This window comes from Hemitrygon akajei, chromosome 7, assembly GCF_048418815.1.
Source record: "Hemitrygon akajei chromosome 7, sHemAka1.3, whole genome shotgun sequence".
Taxonomy (NCBI): Eukaryota; Metazoa; Chordata; class Chondrichthyes; order Myliobatiformes; family Dasyatidae; genus Hemitrygon; species Hemitrygon akajei.
The window spans coordinates 135,698,053-135,712,761 of record NC_133130.1 but is presented as its reverse complement, the minus strand read 5'-3'; the positions used below and the strand labels follow the sequence as shown (position 1 = coordinate 135,712,761).

The 14,709-nt window shown below is 43.1% G+C and overlaps 1 protein-coding gene across 1 annotated transcript; it reads right to left on the bottom strand.

The window, feature by feature from the left end:
* Window positions 1-512: 512 nt before the first annotated feature.
* On the bottom strand, window positions 513-13,160 carry LOC140730057 (P2Y purinoceptor 3-like). The gene is made up of 2 exons (XM_073050200.1): window positions 12,815-13,160; window positions 513-1,743 (listed from the first exon to the last, which is right to left on the bottom strand). The coding sequence occupies exon 2, from the start codon at window positions 1,684-1,686 to the stop codon at window positions 706-708; it is 981 nt and encodes a 326-aa protein (XP_072906301.1). The 5' UTR covers window positions 1,687-1,743; window positions 12,815-13,160; the 3' UTR covers window positions 513-705.
* Between the last annotated feature and the right edge of the window lie 1,549 nt (window positions 13,161-14,709).

Here is a 14,709-nt window from a genome sequence, read left to right as displayed (position 1 = left end):
ATCACATCTCATCGGCTCCAGTTAGCATAAAGAATGGGATTTAAACCAGAAGTTAGACCTACTCTGGGTCAGTCAAAGTTTGTTGATGGATTGCCTCCTGAGAAACCTCCACTCATCATCCTTTACTAATGGGACAGAAATTCATCCTCTTCTGGCAATTCTAAGCGTACAGTGTAGCAGCAAGTTCCCATGGAACCGTTGTTGGAGTGTGAATGTAGCGACTATAGAAGCTGTTATAATGAGCACATGCAGCAGAAGAATAGCTTTTGACCCACAGGATGTTCCTATCCACGTCAGCACCCCATGGAGAAAGTCCCTGAAATCACCACTCATTTGTATGAAGAAGGCTTTGAGGGAGATACCCTTCTGTACCAGACATCCTGAAACCAGACAATTGGCTGAGCTCATTAGTTTTATTTTCACTTAAGGACCTCCCCTCACGTTGGATTTCAGTTACAAAAATACTTACAGTCTGCAGAATAAAGGAAAAACTCATATTTAACATGGCACCTTTCACAACTTCAGAATATCTAAAAGCATTCAATCATTTTGAAGTCTTCACAGTTGTAATTGAAACGTTAGACCTGTAACAGTTCATTGATTATGCTACAAACACATACATGATTATATTCAAATATAAATTCATTATATTCCAAACATCACATGTCAATGGCATTTGCCTTTGTTTCATCAGTGGTCTTGCCGCTACACCGAAGTATCTGAACTCAGAACTGGACCCTGCATTTTGCATTGACATCGGAATGATTGCAGAATACCTTTGAAGGAGGCTTGGAACTTTCTGCTGGAGAACCAATAGAGGAGAGTGTCCAGGCAACATCTGACATTGGCCAGCACAAAAAAGATATAATAAAGATTTTCAAATTTGAGGAGCCACTGGCACTTCCCAGGATAGAACTGCTTCACTATAACGGCAGCTGATCGTGACAGCTGCACTGGGAAACAGCAGCCGACAAAGGTGATGAGAGAGACAGCAATTATCCCCATCGATTTCACCTTCACCCCTTTTCCGTTAGGAAGGTTGGCACCCATTTTAACAATATAACATCCAAGCAAACAGTAGCAAATGACAGAAACTCCAAATGGGATGACTAGTCCAGGAAATAAATTAACCATGCTCCATATAAAGAACAGAGATGCCATTTCGGTTTGATGTATACTTAAACATTGGGTGATGTTATCCACTTTGGATGCTCTAAGGATGAAAAAGAATGGTAAGCCCTTAACGAAGAGGAAAATCCATACAGCCAGACAAACTGATTTAACGAACTTTTGATTCTTAAAAACGCTATTCTTGGTCAAGTGTACAACAGTGCTATATCGATGCACACTCACCAGAGTGAGGAAGTAGGTACTGCCGTACATGTGTGCAGATAATAAACACGCCTCTAGCTGACACAGGAATTGCCCAAATGGCCACTGGTTTGACAGTGAAAAGCTGATAACTATCAGCGGTGCTGTAGGGGCAATGATGATGTCTGATAAAGCCAGATTAAACTGAATGATCATCCCAGTGTTCCATCGCTTGAAGCGAAACCAAAATGTGTACAAGCTCAGGGCACTCAGTACAAACCCCAGGGCAAAGATTATACTCAGGAAAGCAGGGATGAGAATGTCCATATGCTGAGGCTTACAGGAGCTGTTGTTGATTGTAGTATTAACGGTCATGTCTGTCTTGAGGGCAGCAGAACTATTGGACTAAGCAGGTCCTGTTAATCGAGTCACCTACAAAATAACACAGAGTATGCATTTTAACTTCCTTACAAAACTGTCATCGTTTTAGAAATACTGTAGGGATTCATTAAATGAATCAAGAAATGCGGAATAACGCTGGGGGACTCCTGCAGAGGTAGCCAAAGTTAAGTCTTTTCGGAAAAAAAAAATGAAAATACCAGGAGCACACAGCTGGTCAGGAGAAAGAGAACACAATGGTAATATTTCAAGTCTTCCAGTTTTAAATTGTGCTCAGGATGAAATGCCCAGGGCCCTGTAAATCAGTAACAATGCAAAGTCACTTCAGTGAGCGTGGCTACAAAATGTGATTACTTTCCAGTTGCCTGAGACTTCTTAAGGTGAAGCTGTTTTCACTGGTAGAGAAACATGCAAGAATTACATCTCTGTAGCCCCTTTCACAATCTCAATCAAAGTACAGTTTCTGCAGTGGAGCCACAATTCTGTCAGCCATGAAGAAACGGAGTACAGGGATGAGTTCTTCAACCCATCGAGTCTATGCTGACCATCTACACTAGTCCTATATTACCACTACTTTACCCCACATTCTCATTAGCTCCAGGGCACAGTAATGTAGCAGCCAGCACCATGTTACCGTTGGAGCCTGGAGTGCAATCCCAGCGCCCTCTGTAAGGTCTCTATATGTTCTCCCCATGGAATACCTGTTTTTTTTTCCCAGGCTCTCCGGTTTTCTCCCACAGTCCAAGCGCACACCGGGTGGGTTAACTCGTCATTATAAATTGTCCCATGATTAGATTAAGGTTAAATTGGGGGTGTCAGGGTGACTGGGAGGTGCAGTTCGAAAGGCCGGAAGGGCCTATTCCGTGGTCTATCTCTACATTAAATAAGTAAATCAATTAACAACATCCCCACCCCACATTCTACCCCCAACCTTCACACTAGGGGCAATCTACAGAGATATGGGGGAACTAAAGCACCCAGGGAAATCCCATGAGGGCACAGGGAGAGCATACAAAGTCCACACATGAAACACCCAGGGTTTCAAGGATTGAACCTGGGATTCATTGACTTTGAGGAATCGGCTCCACTGGCTGTGTTATGATTATAATAAAAATTATAATTTATATTAATAATTGTATCAGGACACAAAGTGGGTAATTTGCCTAAAAGTAGATGTGAAAACGAGCAATGTTGGTTGAGGGCCACGTACTGTGCAGGAGACAAAGGAGAACTCCAGTCCTCTTTTAGCTTGTCAGTAAGTGATCTTTTACAGACCCCTGCTTTAATCTGAACATTCAGGGAAACACTGCCGCACCTGCTTCACTCAGTGGGGCCTGGAACAGCGACAGAAGTACCCCTCTTGTTCACTGAGTTCCTCTTAGAGTTGAAAGGCAAGACTGAAAACTGACAAGTTGGATAGTGAAGTCATGCACCCGACATCTGAAGCAATTTCACTCCTCATAAGCCCTGCCCCCAGGTGACTGGACCTAAGGCTTGTGTGATACAATGGATCTTGTTTGTATTGCGAGGGGGAGGGAGTGATCTGGAAGTGTTCCCTAAGCATCCAACACAGCCCATTGTCAGAACAAAAACAGAACATAGAACAGTAGCTTTGACTCATGATGCTGTGCCGAATTTTAATCTAATGCAAGATCAATTCAATCCTTGTCTCCATGTGCCTAGCTCAAAGACTCTTAAATGTCCCAAATGTATCTGCTTTATCACCACATTCCATGCAATCATGTCCTACCTCTGACATCCCCCCTATACTTTCATCCAATCACTTTAAAATTATGCCCTCAGTCTATGCCTCCTACCATCTTGTTCACCTCTATCAAGTCACCTCTCATTCTCTTTCACTCCAGAGAGAAAAGCCCTAGCTCCCTCAACCTTCCCTCAATAAGGCTTGATCTGCAATCCGGGCAGTACCCTGGTAAAGCTACACCCTCTCTACAGCTTCCACATCGAATGCTGTGCAGCAACGTTGAGGGATCTTTAGATGAAGACCCCATGGGGACTCAAATGTTCAGCGGCTGCTTTTCATCTTCAGGAGGAAGGCAACGGGGTGGAGAGGGGTAATTTCAGGGGTCATCAGGAAAGAGCAGGGCGGGGATGAATCACAGCCTTTGGCACGGCTGTAGAGAACGCTGGAGCTCCTGTGTTCTAACTGAGCGGTTTCTAACCGGCAGGTCAAACGTTGGACAAGGCTGGATGCAGCCCGCCCACCTCACTCCACTGTCAGACATATAAACTGTGGTCAGGATCAAAGTTCAGAGCAAATCTATTATTGAAGTATGAATGTGTCACCATATGCTACCTTGAGATTCATTTTCTTGCAGGGATTGACAGTAGAACAAAAAAATACAATAGAATCAATGAGAAACTACACACAAAGACTGACAAGCAACCAATGGGCAAAAAAAGATGAACTATGCAAATATTTAAAAAATAGTAACAATAAATAAATAAATATTAAAGAAACAAGAAATTAAGTAGACAAATACATAAATAGTGATGCTGGAAACACTGGTCTTTCTCCTGAGCATTCGATACCCTGGGGCAGCTCCGACCATCTACAGCCTCTTCTAAAGGACATGGGTCATTGGGGAGATTGACCAAACAGATTAGTAGTTCAATAAAACTAAAAATTGTTCATAGGTGTTCAGAATGATACATTTACTTTAATTAAGTCTACATAAATAAAATTAAGTTGAAGCATTGACATTATTTGCAATCAGTAAAAGGAAGCCATATTCTTTCAAATACTGTCGAGTGAAGACTTAAATGGAGTTACATTAGACATGCCTTCTGTGAATGGACGTGGCTCAGGGGATAAGAGAAAGCTTCAGACGCTCATTCAATTACACCAGTGCAGCACCAGCAACAATGCTCCGAGAAATGATTAAACTGTTACTTACAAATGACATTCACCATAATTGCAGTGACAGCAGAAACAATGTGCCCGGTCCCCTGAAGAAAATGGACCCTGGATGTGATCCAGGATATCACGTGCACATCTCTGGCTTAACAGCTCAAAACCACAGTCAAGCACAGCTCTACAGCACTGCAGCACTGGAGTAGGAAGATCTTTTTAAGACATTGTCCTAATTGTTTTACCACTACTCTCCAGTGACTACTGGAAGAAAAGCTTAGGAAAGGTTCAAAACACTAGGTAATCGTAGAGATCTAGACGATTATAAACTAGCAAAAAGGAGCTTAAGAATGAAATTAGGAGAGCCTGAAGGGGCCATGAGAAGACCTTGGTGGGCAGGATTAAACCCCAAGACATTCTACAAGTTTGTGAAGAGAAACAGGATAAGACGTGAGAGAATCAAGTGTGATGGTGGAAAAGTGTGTATGGAACCGGAGGAGATAGCTGAGGTACTTAATGAATACTTTGCTTTTGTTTTCACTACAGAAATGAATCTTGGCAATTGTATGGATGACTTATAGCAGATTGAAAAGCTTGAGCACATAGACATTAAGAAAGAGGATGTGATGGAGCTTTTGGAAAGCATCAAGTTGAATAAGTCTCTGGGACTGGACAAAATGTACTCCAGGCTACTGTGGGAGGTGAGGGAGGAGATTGCTGAGCCTCTGGAGATGATCTTTGGATCATCAATGGGGACGGGAGGGGTTCCGGAGGTTTAGACGGTTGCGGATGTTGTTCCTTTATTCAAGAAAGGGAGTAGAGATAGCCCAGGAAATTATAGACCAGTGAGTCTTACCTCAGTGATTGGTAAGTTGATGGAAAAGATCCTGAGAGGCAGGATTTATGAACATTTGGAGAGGCATAATATAATTTGGAATAGTCAGCATGGCTTTGTCAAAGGCAGGTCATGCCTTACGAGCCTGATTCAATTTTTGAGGATGTGACTAAGCATGTTGATGAAGGTACAACAGGAGATGTAGTGTATACGGATTTCAGCAAGGCATTTGATAAGGAACCCCATGCAAGGCATATTGAGAAAGTAAGGAGGCATGGGATCCAAGGGGACCTTGATTTGTGGATCCAGAATTGGCTTGCCCACAGAAGGCAAAGAGTGGTTGTAAATGGATCATATTCTGCATGGAGGTCGGTGACCAGTGGTGTGCCTCAGGGATCTGTTCTGGGACCTCTTTTCTTCGTGATTTTTATAAATGACCTGGATGAGGTAGTGGAGGGATGGGTTATTAAATTTGCTGATGACACAAAGGTTGGGGGTGTTGTGAATAGTGTGGAGAGCTGTCAGAGGTTACAGCGGGACATTGACAGGATGCAAAACTGGGCTGAGAAGTGGCAGATGGAGTTCAACCCAGATAGTGTGAAGTGGTTCATTTTGGTAGGTCAAATACGATGGCAGAATAAACGATAAAAATTTTATGGCAGTATTAAAGGTAAGACTCTTGGCAATGTGGAGGATCTGAGGGATCTTGGGGTCGAAGTCCATAGGACACTCAAAGCTGCACAGGTTGACTCTGTGGTTAAGAAGGCAGATGGTGTATTGGCCTTCATCAACTGTGGGATTGCGTTTAAGAGCCGAGAGGTAATGTTACAGCTATATAGCACCCTGGTCAGACCCCATTTGGAGTACTGTGCTCAGTTCTGGTCACCTCACTACAGGAAGGATGTGGAAACTATAGAAATGGTGCAGAGGAGATTTACAAGGATGTTGCCTGAATTGGGGAACATGCCTTGTGAGAATAGGTTGAGTGAACTATACCTTTCCTCCTTGGAGTGACGGAGGATGAGGGATGACCTGACAGAGGTGTATCAGATGATGGGAGGCATTGAACATGTGGATAGTCAGAGGCTTTTTCCCAGGGCTGAAATGGCTACCATGAGAGGGCACAGTTTTAAGGTGCTTGCAAGCAGGTACAGAGGAGATGTCAGAGGTAAGTTTTCTCTACGCAGAGAGCAGTGAGTGCGTGGAATGGGCTGTCGGCGATGGTGGTAGAGGCAGATACGATAGGGTCTTTTAAGAGACTATTGGACAGGTACATAGAGCTTAGAAAAATAGAGGACTATGGGTAACCCTAGGTAATTTCTAAAGTAAGTACATTTTCGGCACAGCATTGTAGGCTGAAGGGCCTGTATTGTGCTGTAGGTTTTCTGTGTTTCTGTTTCTACATTCCACCAACACCTGACAGAATCATGCCAAGGTCTAAAACTCAATCAAAGGACTAAGAATGCAACATTAGCATTTATTTGGAGAGGACTAGAATAGAAAAGCAAGAATGTAATGCTGAGGCTTTGTATATATAAAGCATTAGTCAGACCACACTTGGAGTTATGTGAGCAGTTTTGGGCCCCTTAAGACATACTGGCATTGGAAAATTCTAGACTGGGTTTTTAAGCATAATTCTGGGAATGAAAGAGTTAATATATGAGGCATTTTTGACGGCTCTGGATCTGTAATCACCAGAGTTTAGATGAATGAGAGGAGATCTCATTAAAACCTATTGAATATTGAAAGGACTAAAGATAGAGTGGATGTGGAGAGGACGTTTCCTACAGTGGGGGAGTCCAAGACCAGAGGTCACAGATAGAGTGGATGTGGAGAGGATGTTTCCTGTGGTGGGGGAGTCTAGGACCAGAGGACACAGATAGAGTGAATGTGGAGAGGATGTTTCCTATAGTGGGGGAGTCCAAGACCAGAGGTCACAGATAGAGTGAATGTGGAGAGGATGTTTCCTATAGTGGGGGAGTCCAAGACCAGAGGTCACAGATAGAGTGAATGTGGAGAGTATGTTTCCTATAGTGGGGGAGTCCAAGACCAGAGGGCACAGATAGAGTGAATGTGGAGAGGATGTTTCCAATAGTGGGGGAGTCCAAGACCAGAGGTCACAGCCTCAGAATAAACTGTCCATTTAGAACAGAGATGAGGAGAAATGTCTGTAGTCAGAGGGTGGTGAATCTGTGGAATTCATTGCCACAGGAGGCTAATGAGCATATATAAAGTGGTGGTTGATAGGTTCTTGATTAGTAAGGGCGTCAAAGGTTATCAAAGTCCAAGGTTCGACATACACTATCGAAGTATTTACACATATACAACCTTGAGATTCATCTCAAAACAAAGAAACCCAAAAGAACCCATTAAAAAAAAGACCGTTAAACACCCAATGTACAGAGAGAGAGAAAAAAACTAATTGTGCAAACAATAGAAGTAAGCAAATAGCATTCAGAATGAAGATGACTCAACATTGTCTTTTTACCTTGTACCCACTCACTTCAACACTCAACTCAGTCTGGCTTTTGCTCACCTCTCCGTTGTTTGCGGTGATAGGTTACCATAAATTTTACAAGAAAATTAGTCTTTGTTTAGTTTGCCATCAACAAACAGTTGCATAGTTCATCTTAAACCTGTTATGAGGTGAAGGCAGGGGAATGGGTTCGAGAGGAATATTAAATCATCCTGGCAGAACATACTCGATGAGCTGAATGGCCTAATTCGGCTCCTATTTCTTATGGTCTTAACTCATATGTTACCAGGTGTGGTTCCCTGTAATATGAAGCAAATTTCTTGTATTTAGTGCTTTCAGAAATGTTTGTGTTGATGAATTGGGGCCAAAGAATGAGAGCAATGTGTCAGAGAGCAGAGGCTCTTCAAGGTCTTTTCATCTCTCGAGTTCCTGGGCTTTGCTTGATCAGTATTTTCCCAATATCCTGGCAATCAAGTGGCTACACTGTGAGCTTTGATAGTTCATTTGGGTATCGGGGTCAACTGATCACCACCGTTCTCGCCAATGTTCTCTCTAATTTGTAATGATCAGTGTGTGCAAAAAATCTTGTGCTGTGCAACGTTTTGCCCAGTGATGACAACATGTGCGCACTGAATAATGTCTTCAATAAAAACAGTTCCAAAACCTGCAGACAAATTATCGCAAACTCCATGTTGTCAACATCGTCCGCATCAGAAGCTGGAAAAGGAAATGTGAGCGTGTTCAATCGTGAAATGTACTTAACATGCCAACAAGGTGGAGGGTGACAACCTGTTGTGCGTGGCTTAAATTCCTTCTGCACTAGTAGCAAAAGCCCTGTGTGTGAACACACGTTAGAGGGAACATTGGTTCTCTCCTCTAAAGGTTCCAGTTCAGCTCACTTTTCAGAGACTAGAGCATAAAAATCGAGGCTGCGTGGCAGTGCTTTCCCGGCAAGTCTTCCACCAAAGTCCTGTCATCAAAGACTTCAGCAAACTTTTAGTTTCCTGTGCAGTGTGAAAGCTTCATTAGCTTTGGGCCATGGGAGGGTATTTTTGAAGAGATCTCAAGCTTTCCCTTTGATCAGAGGAAATAAAAGAACAAAACTATTAATTACAATTTAGGTCAACAGACACAAAATGCTGGAGGAGTTCAGCAATTGAGGCAGCATCATTGAGGGAAATGAACAGGCAAGGTTTCAGGTATTTCTGTGATCTCTGCTCCTGTATCGGTATCTTCAATTTACAACTTAGGAATGATTTTCAGCAAACTCAGAAGTGTGTGTTACTGGGATTATTCATGATTGGGCTCACTTCATGGGAAATGAGGGCAACATAGGGTTCACTTTTTACAATGCTCGGTTGACTCCATTTAAAGCTTTTTATTTTTCTCTTAAACTTCAGAATGTTTTGGCTGGGATTGTTCACATCTTCTTCCCCAGTCAGCGTGTAAAATTAGACATCATAGGAATGAAATAGGAAGTTCCAGTCAATTAACATCAATAAGTGTGAATAAGTGCTGTGTTTCGGAAGTCAGATGGGTATCGATATGCCACAGCTCTTCAATGGTGAGAATGGCGAGGAAGTGACAGACTTATATCCTTTACGTCTCCGCCTAAATGTACAATGTGCAATTTATAGTAATTTGTAATAAATAGTATGTACAACAGGACAGTCAATATAACCTAGAAATACAGTTGTGTCAGCATGAATTAATCAGTCTGATGGCCTGGTGGAAGAAGCTGTCCCGGAGCCTGTTGGTTCTAGCTTTTATGCCTGGATGGCAGCAGCTGGAACAGTTTGTGGTTGGGGTGACTCTGATCCCCAATGATCCTTCAGGCCCTTTTTATGCACCCATCTTTGTAAGTGTACTGAATAGTGGGAAGTTCACATCTACACTCTCTGCAGAGTCCTGCGATTGAGGGAGGTACAGTTCCCATACCAGACAGTGATGCAGCCAGTCAGGATGCTCTCGATTGTGCCCCTGTAGAAAGTCCTTAGGATTTGGGGACCCATACCAAACTTCTTCAACTGTCTGAGGTGAAAGAGGCGCTGTTGTGCTCTTTTCACCACACAGCCGGTATGAGATCCTCGGTGATGTGTACGCCGAGGAACTTGAAGCTGTTCACCTGTTTTTGCAGGTAAGATCTATCATTAAGGCAGTTCCAATGCTGTGACAAATTTAAAGACCGCTCCTGGAGGAATTCTTCATGGCCTACCCCAACCCATGGATGTGGGTCAAGCTTGAGCTATCTGTTGTGAGAAGGTTCCCTAGTATCATAAGATGGAGTCATGTAGCTGTTGTTTTATATCTTTTTGGAACTCCCGTATCATGGGTGAAATTGACTTAAAATATGGAAAACTACTATAAAAGAATATAATCTTAGAGGGAGATATTGCAATTCTTAAATGGTGTGCATATGACTCGGATTTTACACCGAATAAACTGGATGCTAGACTTAAGGACTGGACAGCTAAAGGAGTAACAGTTCTTTGCAACATAATGAAAGAAGGAACACTGTTCAGTTTTGAAATGCTTAAAGAGAAACACTTATTAGAAAAACAAGATTTTTATCAGTATTTACAGATGCGACAATATGTTAATAGATGCTTAAAAATGTAACCAAGGCAAGTACACGCTTGATAGAGCTATTTAGAAAAGCATATAATTCAGATAATGATAGTAGAATCATTTCAAGCATGTATAAGGGTTTGTCAAATCTTAAAACACATTCAACTTCATACATTAAAACAAAATGGGAGAAGGAAGGAGGGATAATTATATCTGAGAAAGAATGGACAACAATATGGAGGTATCAATGGAAGTGTACCAGTTCACAGAAATGGAGGGAGTTTGGATGGAAAAACTTGATAAGATATTTTATTACACCCTCTCAGAAATCCCATTATGATAGTAACCTCCCTGTTTGCTGGAGAAATTGTGGAAATCAAAATGCAAATCATTATCATATTTTTTGGGACCTTCCTGTTATCAAAAACTATTGGAGGGGGATACACAATGCCCTACAAGACATCTTTAAATGTGAAATACCCTTAGAGAGTAAGACCATATATTTTGGATATATACCTCAAGAATGGTTGAAAAGAGATAAATATTTAATGAATATACTGTTGGTGGCTGGTAAAAAGACTCTTACTAGGAAATGGTTATCACAGGAGAGCCCAACTTTAAATACATGGATGGAAATTACAATGGACATTTACAAAATGGAGAAGATAACGGCATCTGTTAATCATAAGCTGGAACAATTTGATTCATACTGGGGAAAATGGTTTAACTACATAATGCCTCATAGGCCTGATTTTATTCTCACAAATCAATGAATCTGTTGTAAAAAAAAAGATCACTCCATACTTTGTACATAGTATTTTTCCTTTTGCTTGTTTTTTCTTTCCTCTCTTTAAGTGTATACCTCAGATAACTACTATGTGGAGATTTGTGACATATATGGTTATATGATATATATGTACAATGTCTGAAAGACATCTTATGGAAATGTTTGTTTGATGATGAACTTCAATAAAAAAATAAATTACAAGAAAAGATGGAGTCTTGACCTCACAATCTTCCTGGTTATGACATTGTACCTTATTATTTACCTGCACTGCATTTTCTGCGGCTATTATTCTTTTTTTCTGCATTTTTTTCTGCTATTGTTTTATCTTGATCTACCTCGATATACTTTGTAATATTACACTGTCCACCTCAGACTTTCCTTACAACTCTGAGTCTGGCCACTTGCAGGAGTTCTCTGAAGACTCTGCGGTGGTCGGGTGTATCAGAGATGGGCAGGAGTGGGAGGACGGAGGACTGATGGTCAAGTTGGAGTGGAGTGGGAAGAATCACCTGCTCCTGAATGTTGCTAAAACCAGGGAGATGATGATTGATTTTAGGAGGACGAGGCTGCGGTGCTGGAGGAGTAATGTACTCGCGTGTTCACCTCGACAACGGAGTTGACTGGAAAACCAACACCAAGGCTGTTTACAAGAAGGGGATGAGCAGACTCTGTTTCTAAGGAAGCTGAGATCCTTCGGCAGGATGTTGGAGATCTTTTACCAGTCTGCTGTAGCGAGTGCAGCCGTCTTAGTGGCTTCACGTTAGGAGAGCAGCACTGGTGCTGGTAATGCTGAAAGACTAAATAAACTCATGAAAAAGACTGGATCCGTTCTTGGCTACAACCTGGGCTCTGTTGAGTTAGTGGTAGAGAGAAGGTCATTAAACAGACTGTTATCCATTATGGACAATCTGGCACAGCCTCTCCATGAACAGACTCATTCAGCCCTGCTGTCACAAGCATTGTTACTGAAAATCTTTCCTACCAAAAGCAATAAGCTTATACAACAGTTCATCTCTGTCTGACAGGAGAACACACATCATAGTACAATAGACTCTACCTTATTATTTGGTATATTATTATTGCACATTGGTAAATTATTGTGTATATTATTATTTAATACTTTATTACTAGTTAAGTCTGCACACTGCTAAGTGTGTTTTTAAATGCTGCTGCTGTAACGAAAGAATTTCCCACTCGGGATCAATAAAGTACGTATTATTATTATTAGTGATTTGATCTGTGTGAACAGTACGCAGGACAAGCTTTTCACTGTACCTCAAGAGCAGGGGGCAATAAATCAATTTCAGTTCCACTGATCGCGAGGCTGTGCTCGCAATTCAGCGGGTCTTCACTCCCGGGGGCCTCTGATCATTTGCCGGACACCCCCTGCTCTCGCTGGACACGGCAGTAACCAAGGTGTACTACCGAAACAAACCCCAGAACGATTCCTGTGGGGCACTGCTTCCGAGCTCTCTGACAAACTACACTTAGCGGTGACACTTTGACCCGATCGTAACTTTGCACATTGAAGGCAAGTCCGCTATAAGAAAGTAACTCTCTGCCTACCTTTCCCAAGAAGGGCTCTGCTATCCCCGAGAAAGCGAAAGGATTTCCTCCAAGACAACCAGATCCCCGGCTAACTGTAAGTACGCACTCTTTTCCACTTGCTGCCGGGACGAAAGGACAAAGGTGCTGTATCTGATAGGGGGCTGAGCTTCAGAAAACTTTCATTCCGCGAGGTCTACGCCGTCCAGGTCCAGAAGAAGCGGTTCGCCCAGGTGTCTGAACCTTGACGGCAAAGCTCCGATAACCGCTCCGGACTTGAAGATCTTTTTTTTTTCTGGACTGTTGGATATTCTAACACCGGTGTAATTTCGTTTTCTTTTAGAGTTAAACAGTTGGTGAGTGAATGTCTCGGTGAAGCGAGGGCATGAGTGGGTGCTGGTGAAGGGGAAGGGAGAGTGGGATTGGAGCAGCCACATCCTGGAGGGTGGTGTCTCCGAAATGTTACACGGTGGAGTTTTACTGAGCTGACAGGAGCTGAACATATTTGGTAACTACGTCCTGCAGACGGTGGCTAGTCGTACCGATCCTTTACCGCGCACCTTCGCTCCCGTCGGTGTATCCGCTCCCACCTCTTATCTCTTACTATCTTTCCCTTCAGTTAGACCTGACGAAGGGTCTCAGCCCGAAACGTCGACAGTGCTTCTCCTTATAGATGCTGCCTGGCCTGCTGTGTTCCACCAGCATTTTGTGTGTGTTATCTGCTCCCTCCTCCATTTGTACCGACCCTGGGCACCACATTCAACACAAGTCATTACCAGAAAGCAACATTACCTTCAGTATTTAAACGCCAGCCTGTGTGTACCTGGCGGCTTCTCTTTCTCCGGTGATGTGTTCTGGCTGTGCGCTGACAGCGTGACTCATGCGGTGGGCAACTAAAATAGCCCTTGCTGACCACCAAGTACAGTAGACGCCGATCTGGTTTTCAGCCTGGTCCCATCTACCTACACCCGGCCCCATTATCTTCCGTCCATTTACCTCTCCGAACTGCTCGTTACCATGACCACTGAAACCACACCACCACTTCTGCTGTCAGCTCGTTCCTCCGATGTCTCTTAAATATTTCACCTTTCACCTTAAACCGGTGACCTCCAGTTCAGGTCACCCAACCTGAGGGGAAGTGCCTGCGTACATTCATCCCCTCTATACCCCTCATAGTTTAGCCTCTACACTGGGGCGGAAAGGTCTGAACTCAGTCCGGCCGAGACTGGGAAGGGTGGCCGACACCTCCCGTTGTTTTATACACTCTCCCCTCTGGATGGCGGAGTGGAGATCCTCCGTACCAAAGGAGGTGTGGAAGGTGCTCCTTCCCTCCACCGGCATGCAGGTCACCCTTGGGCGAAGCGCAGCACCTGCTTAGCCCCTCCCCCACCCGCGATCAGGGTCACGTGACACGTGAGCAGGTGGTAAGTTGTCCTATGGGCAGCTGATCCTTATAACAAGTTATGGGACCACTGACCCCAGGCAGACAATCTCTGAGAGTATTGATAATAGCTGGGTCCCCCGTCTTGTAAAGGCACTGTCCAGATGAAGGACAATGGCATACCACTTCTGTGAAAACTTGCCAAGAGCAATTATGAGAGACCTTGACCGCCTATGTCATACCACAGGACACATAATGACGATGACGCCCCTATATCACGTGCACAGGTTGCGGTGATGGTGCTTCTCACAGAGATTGACCACACAGGCAGCGGAATGTCCACATAGATAGATAGATAGATACTTTATTCATCCCCATGGGGAAATTCAACTTTTTTCCAATGTCCCATACACTTGTTGTAGCAAAAACTAATTACATACAATACTTAACTCAGTAAAAAATGATATGCATCTAAATCACTATCTCAAAAAGCATTAATAATAGCTTTTAAAAAGTTCTTAAGTCCTGGCGGTAG

Bases quoted from the DNA above. Each gene is read 5' to 3' on its own strand.
- LOC140730057 (XM_073050200.1), bottom strand. From the start codon at position 1,686: ATGACCGTTAATACTACAATCAACAACAGCTCCTGTAAGCCTCAGCAT.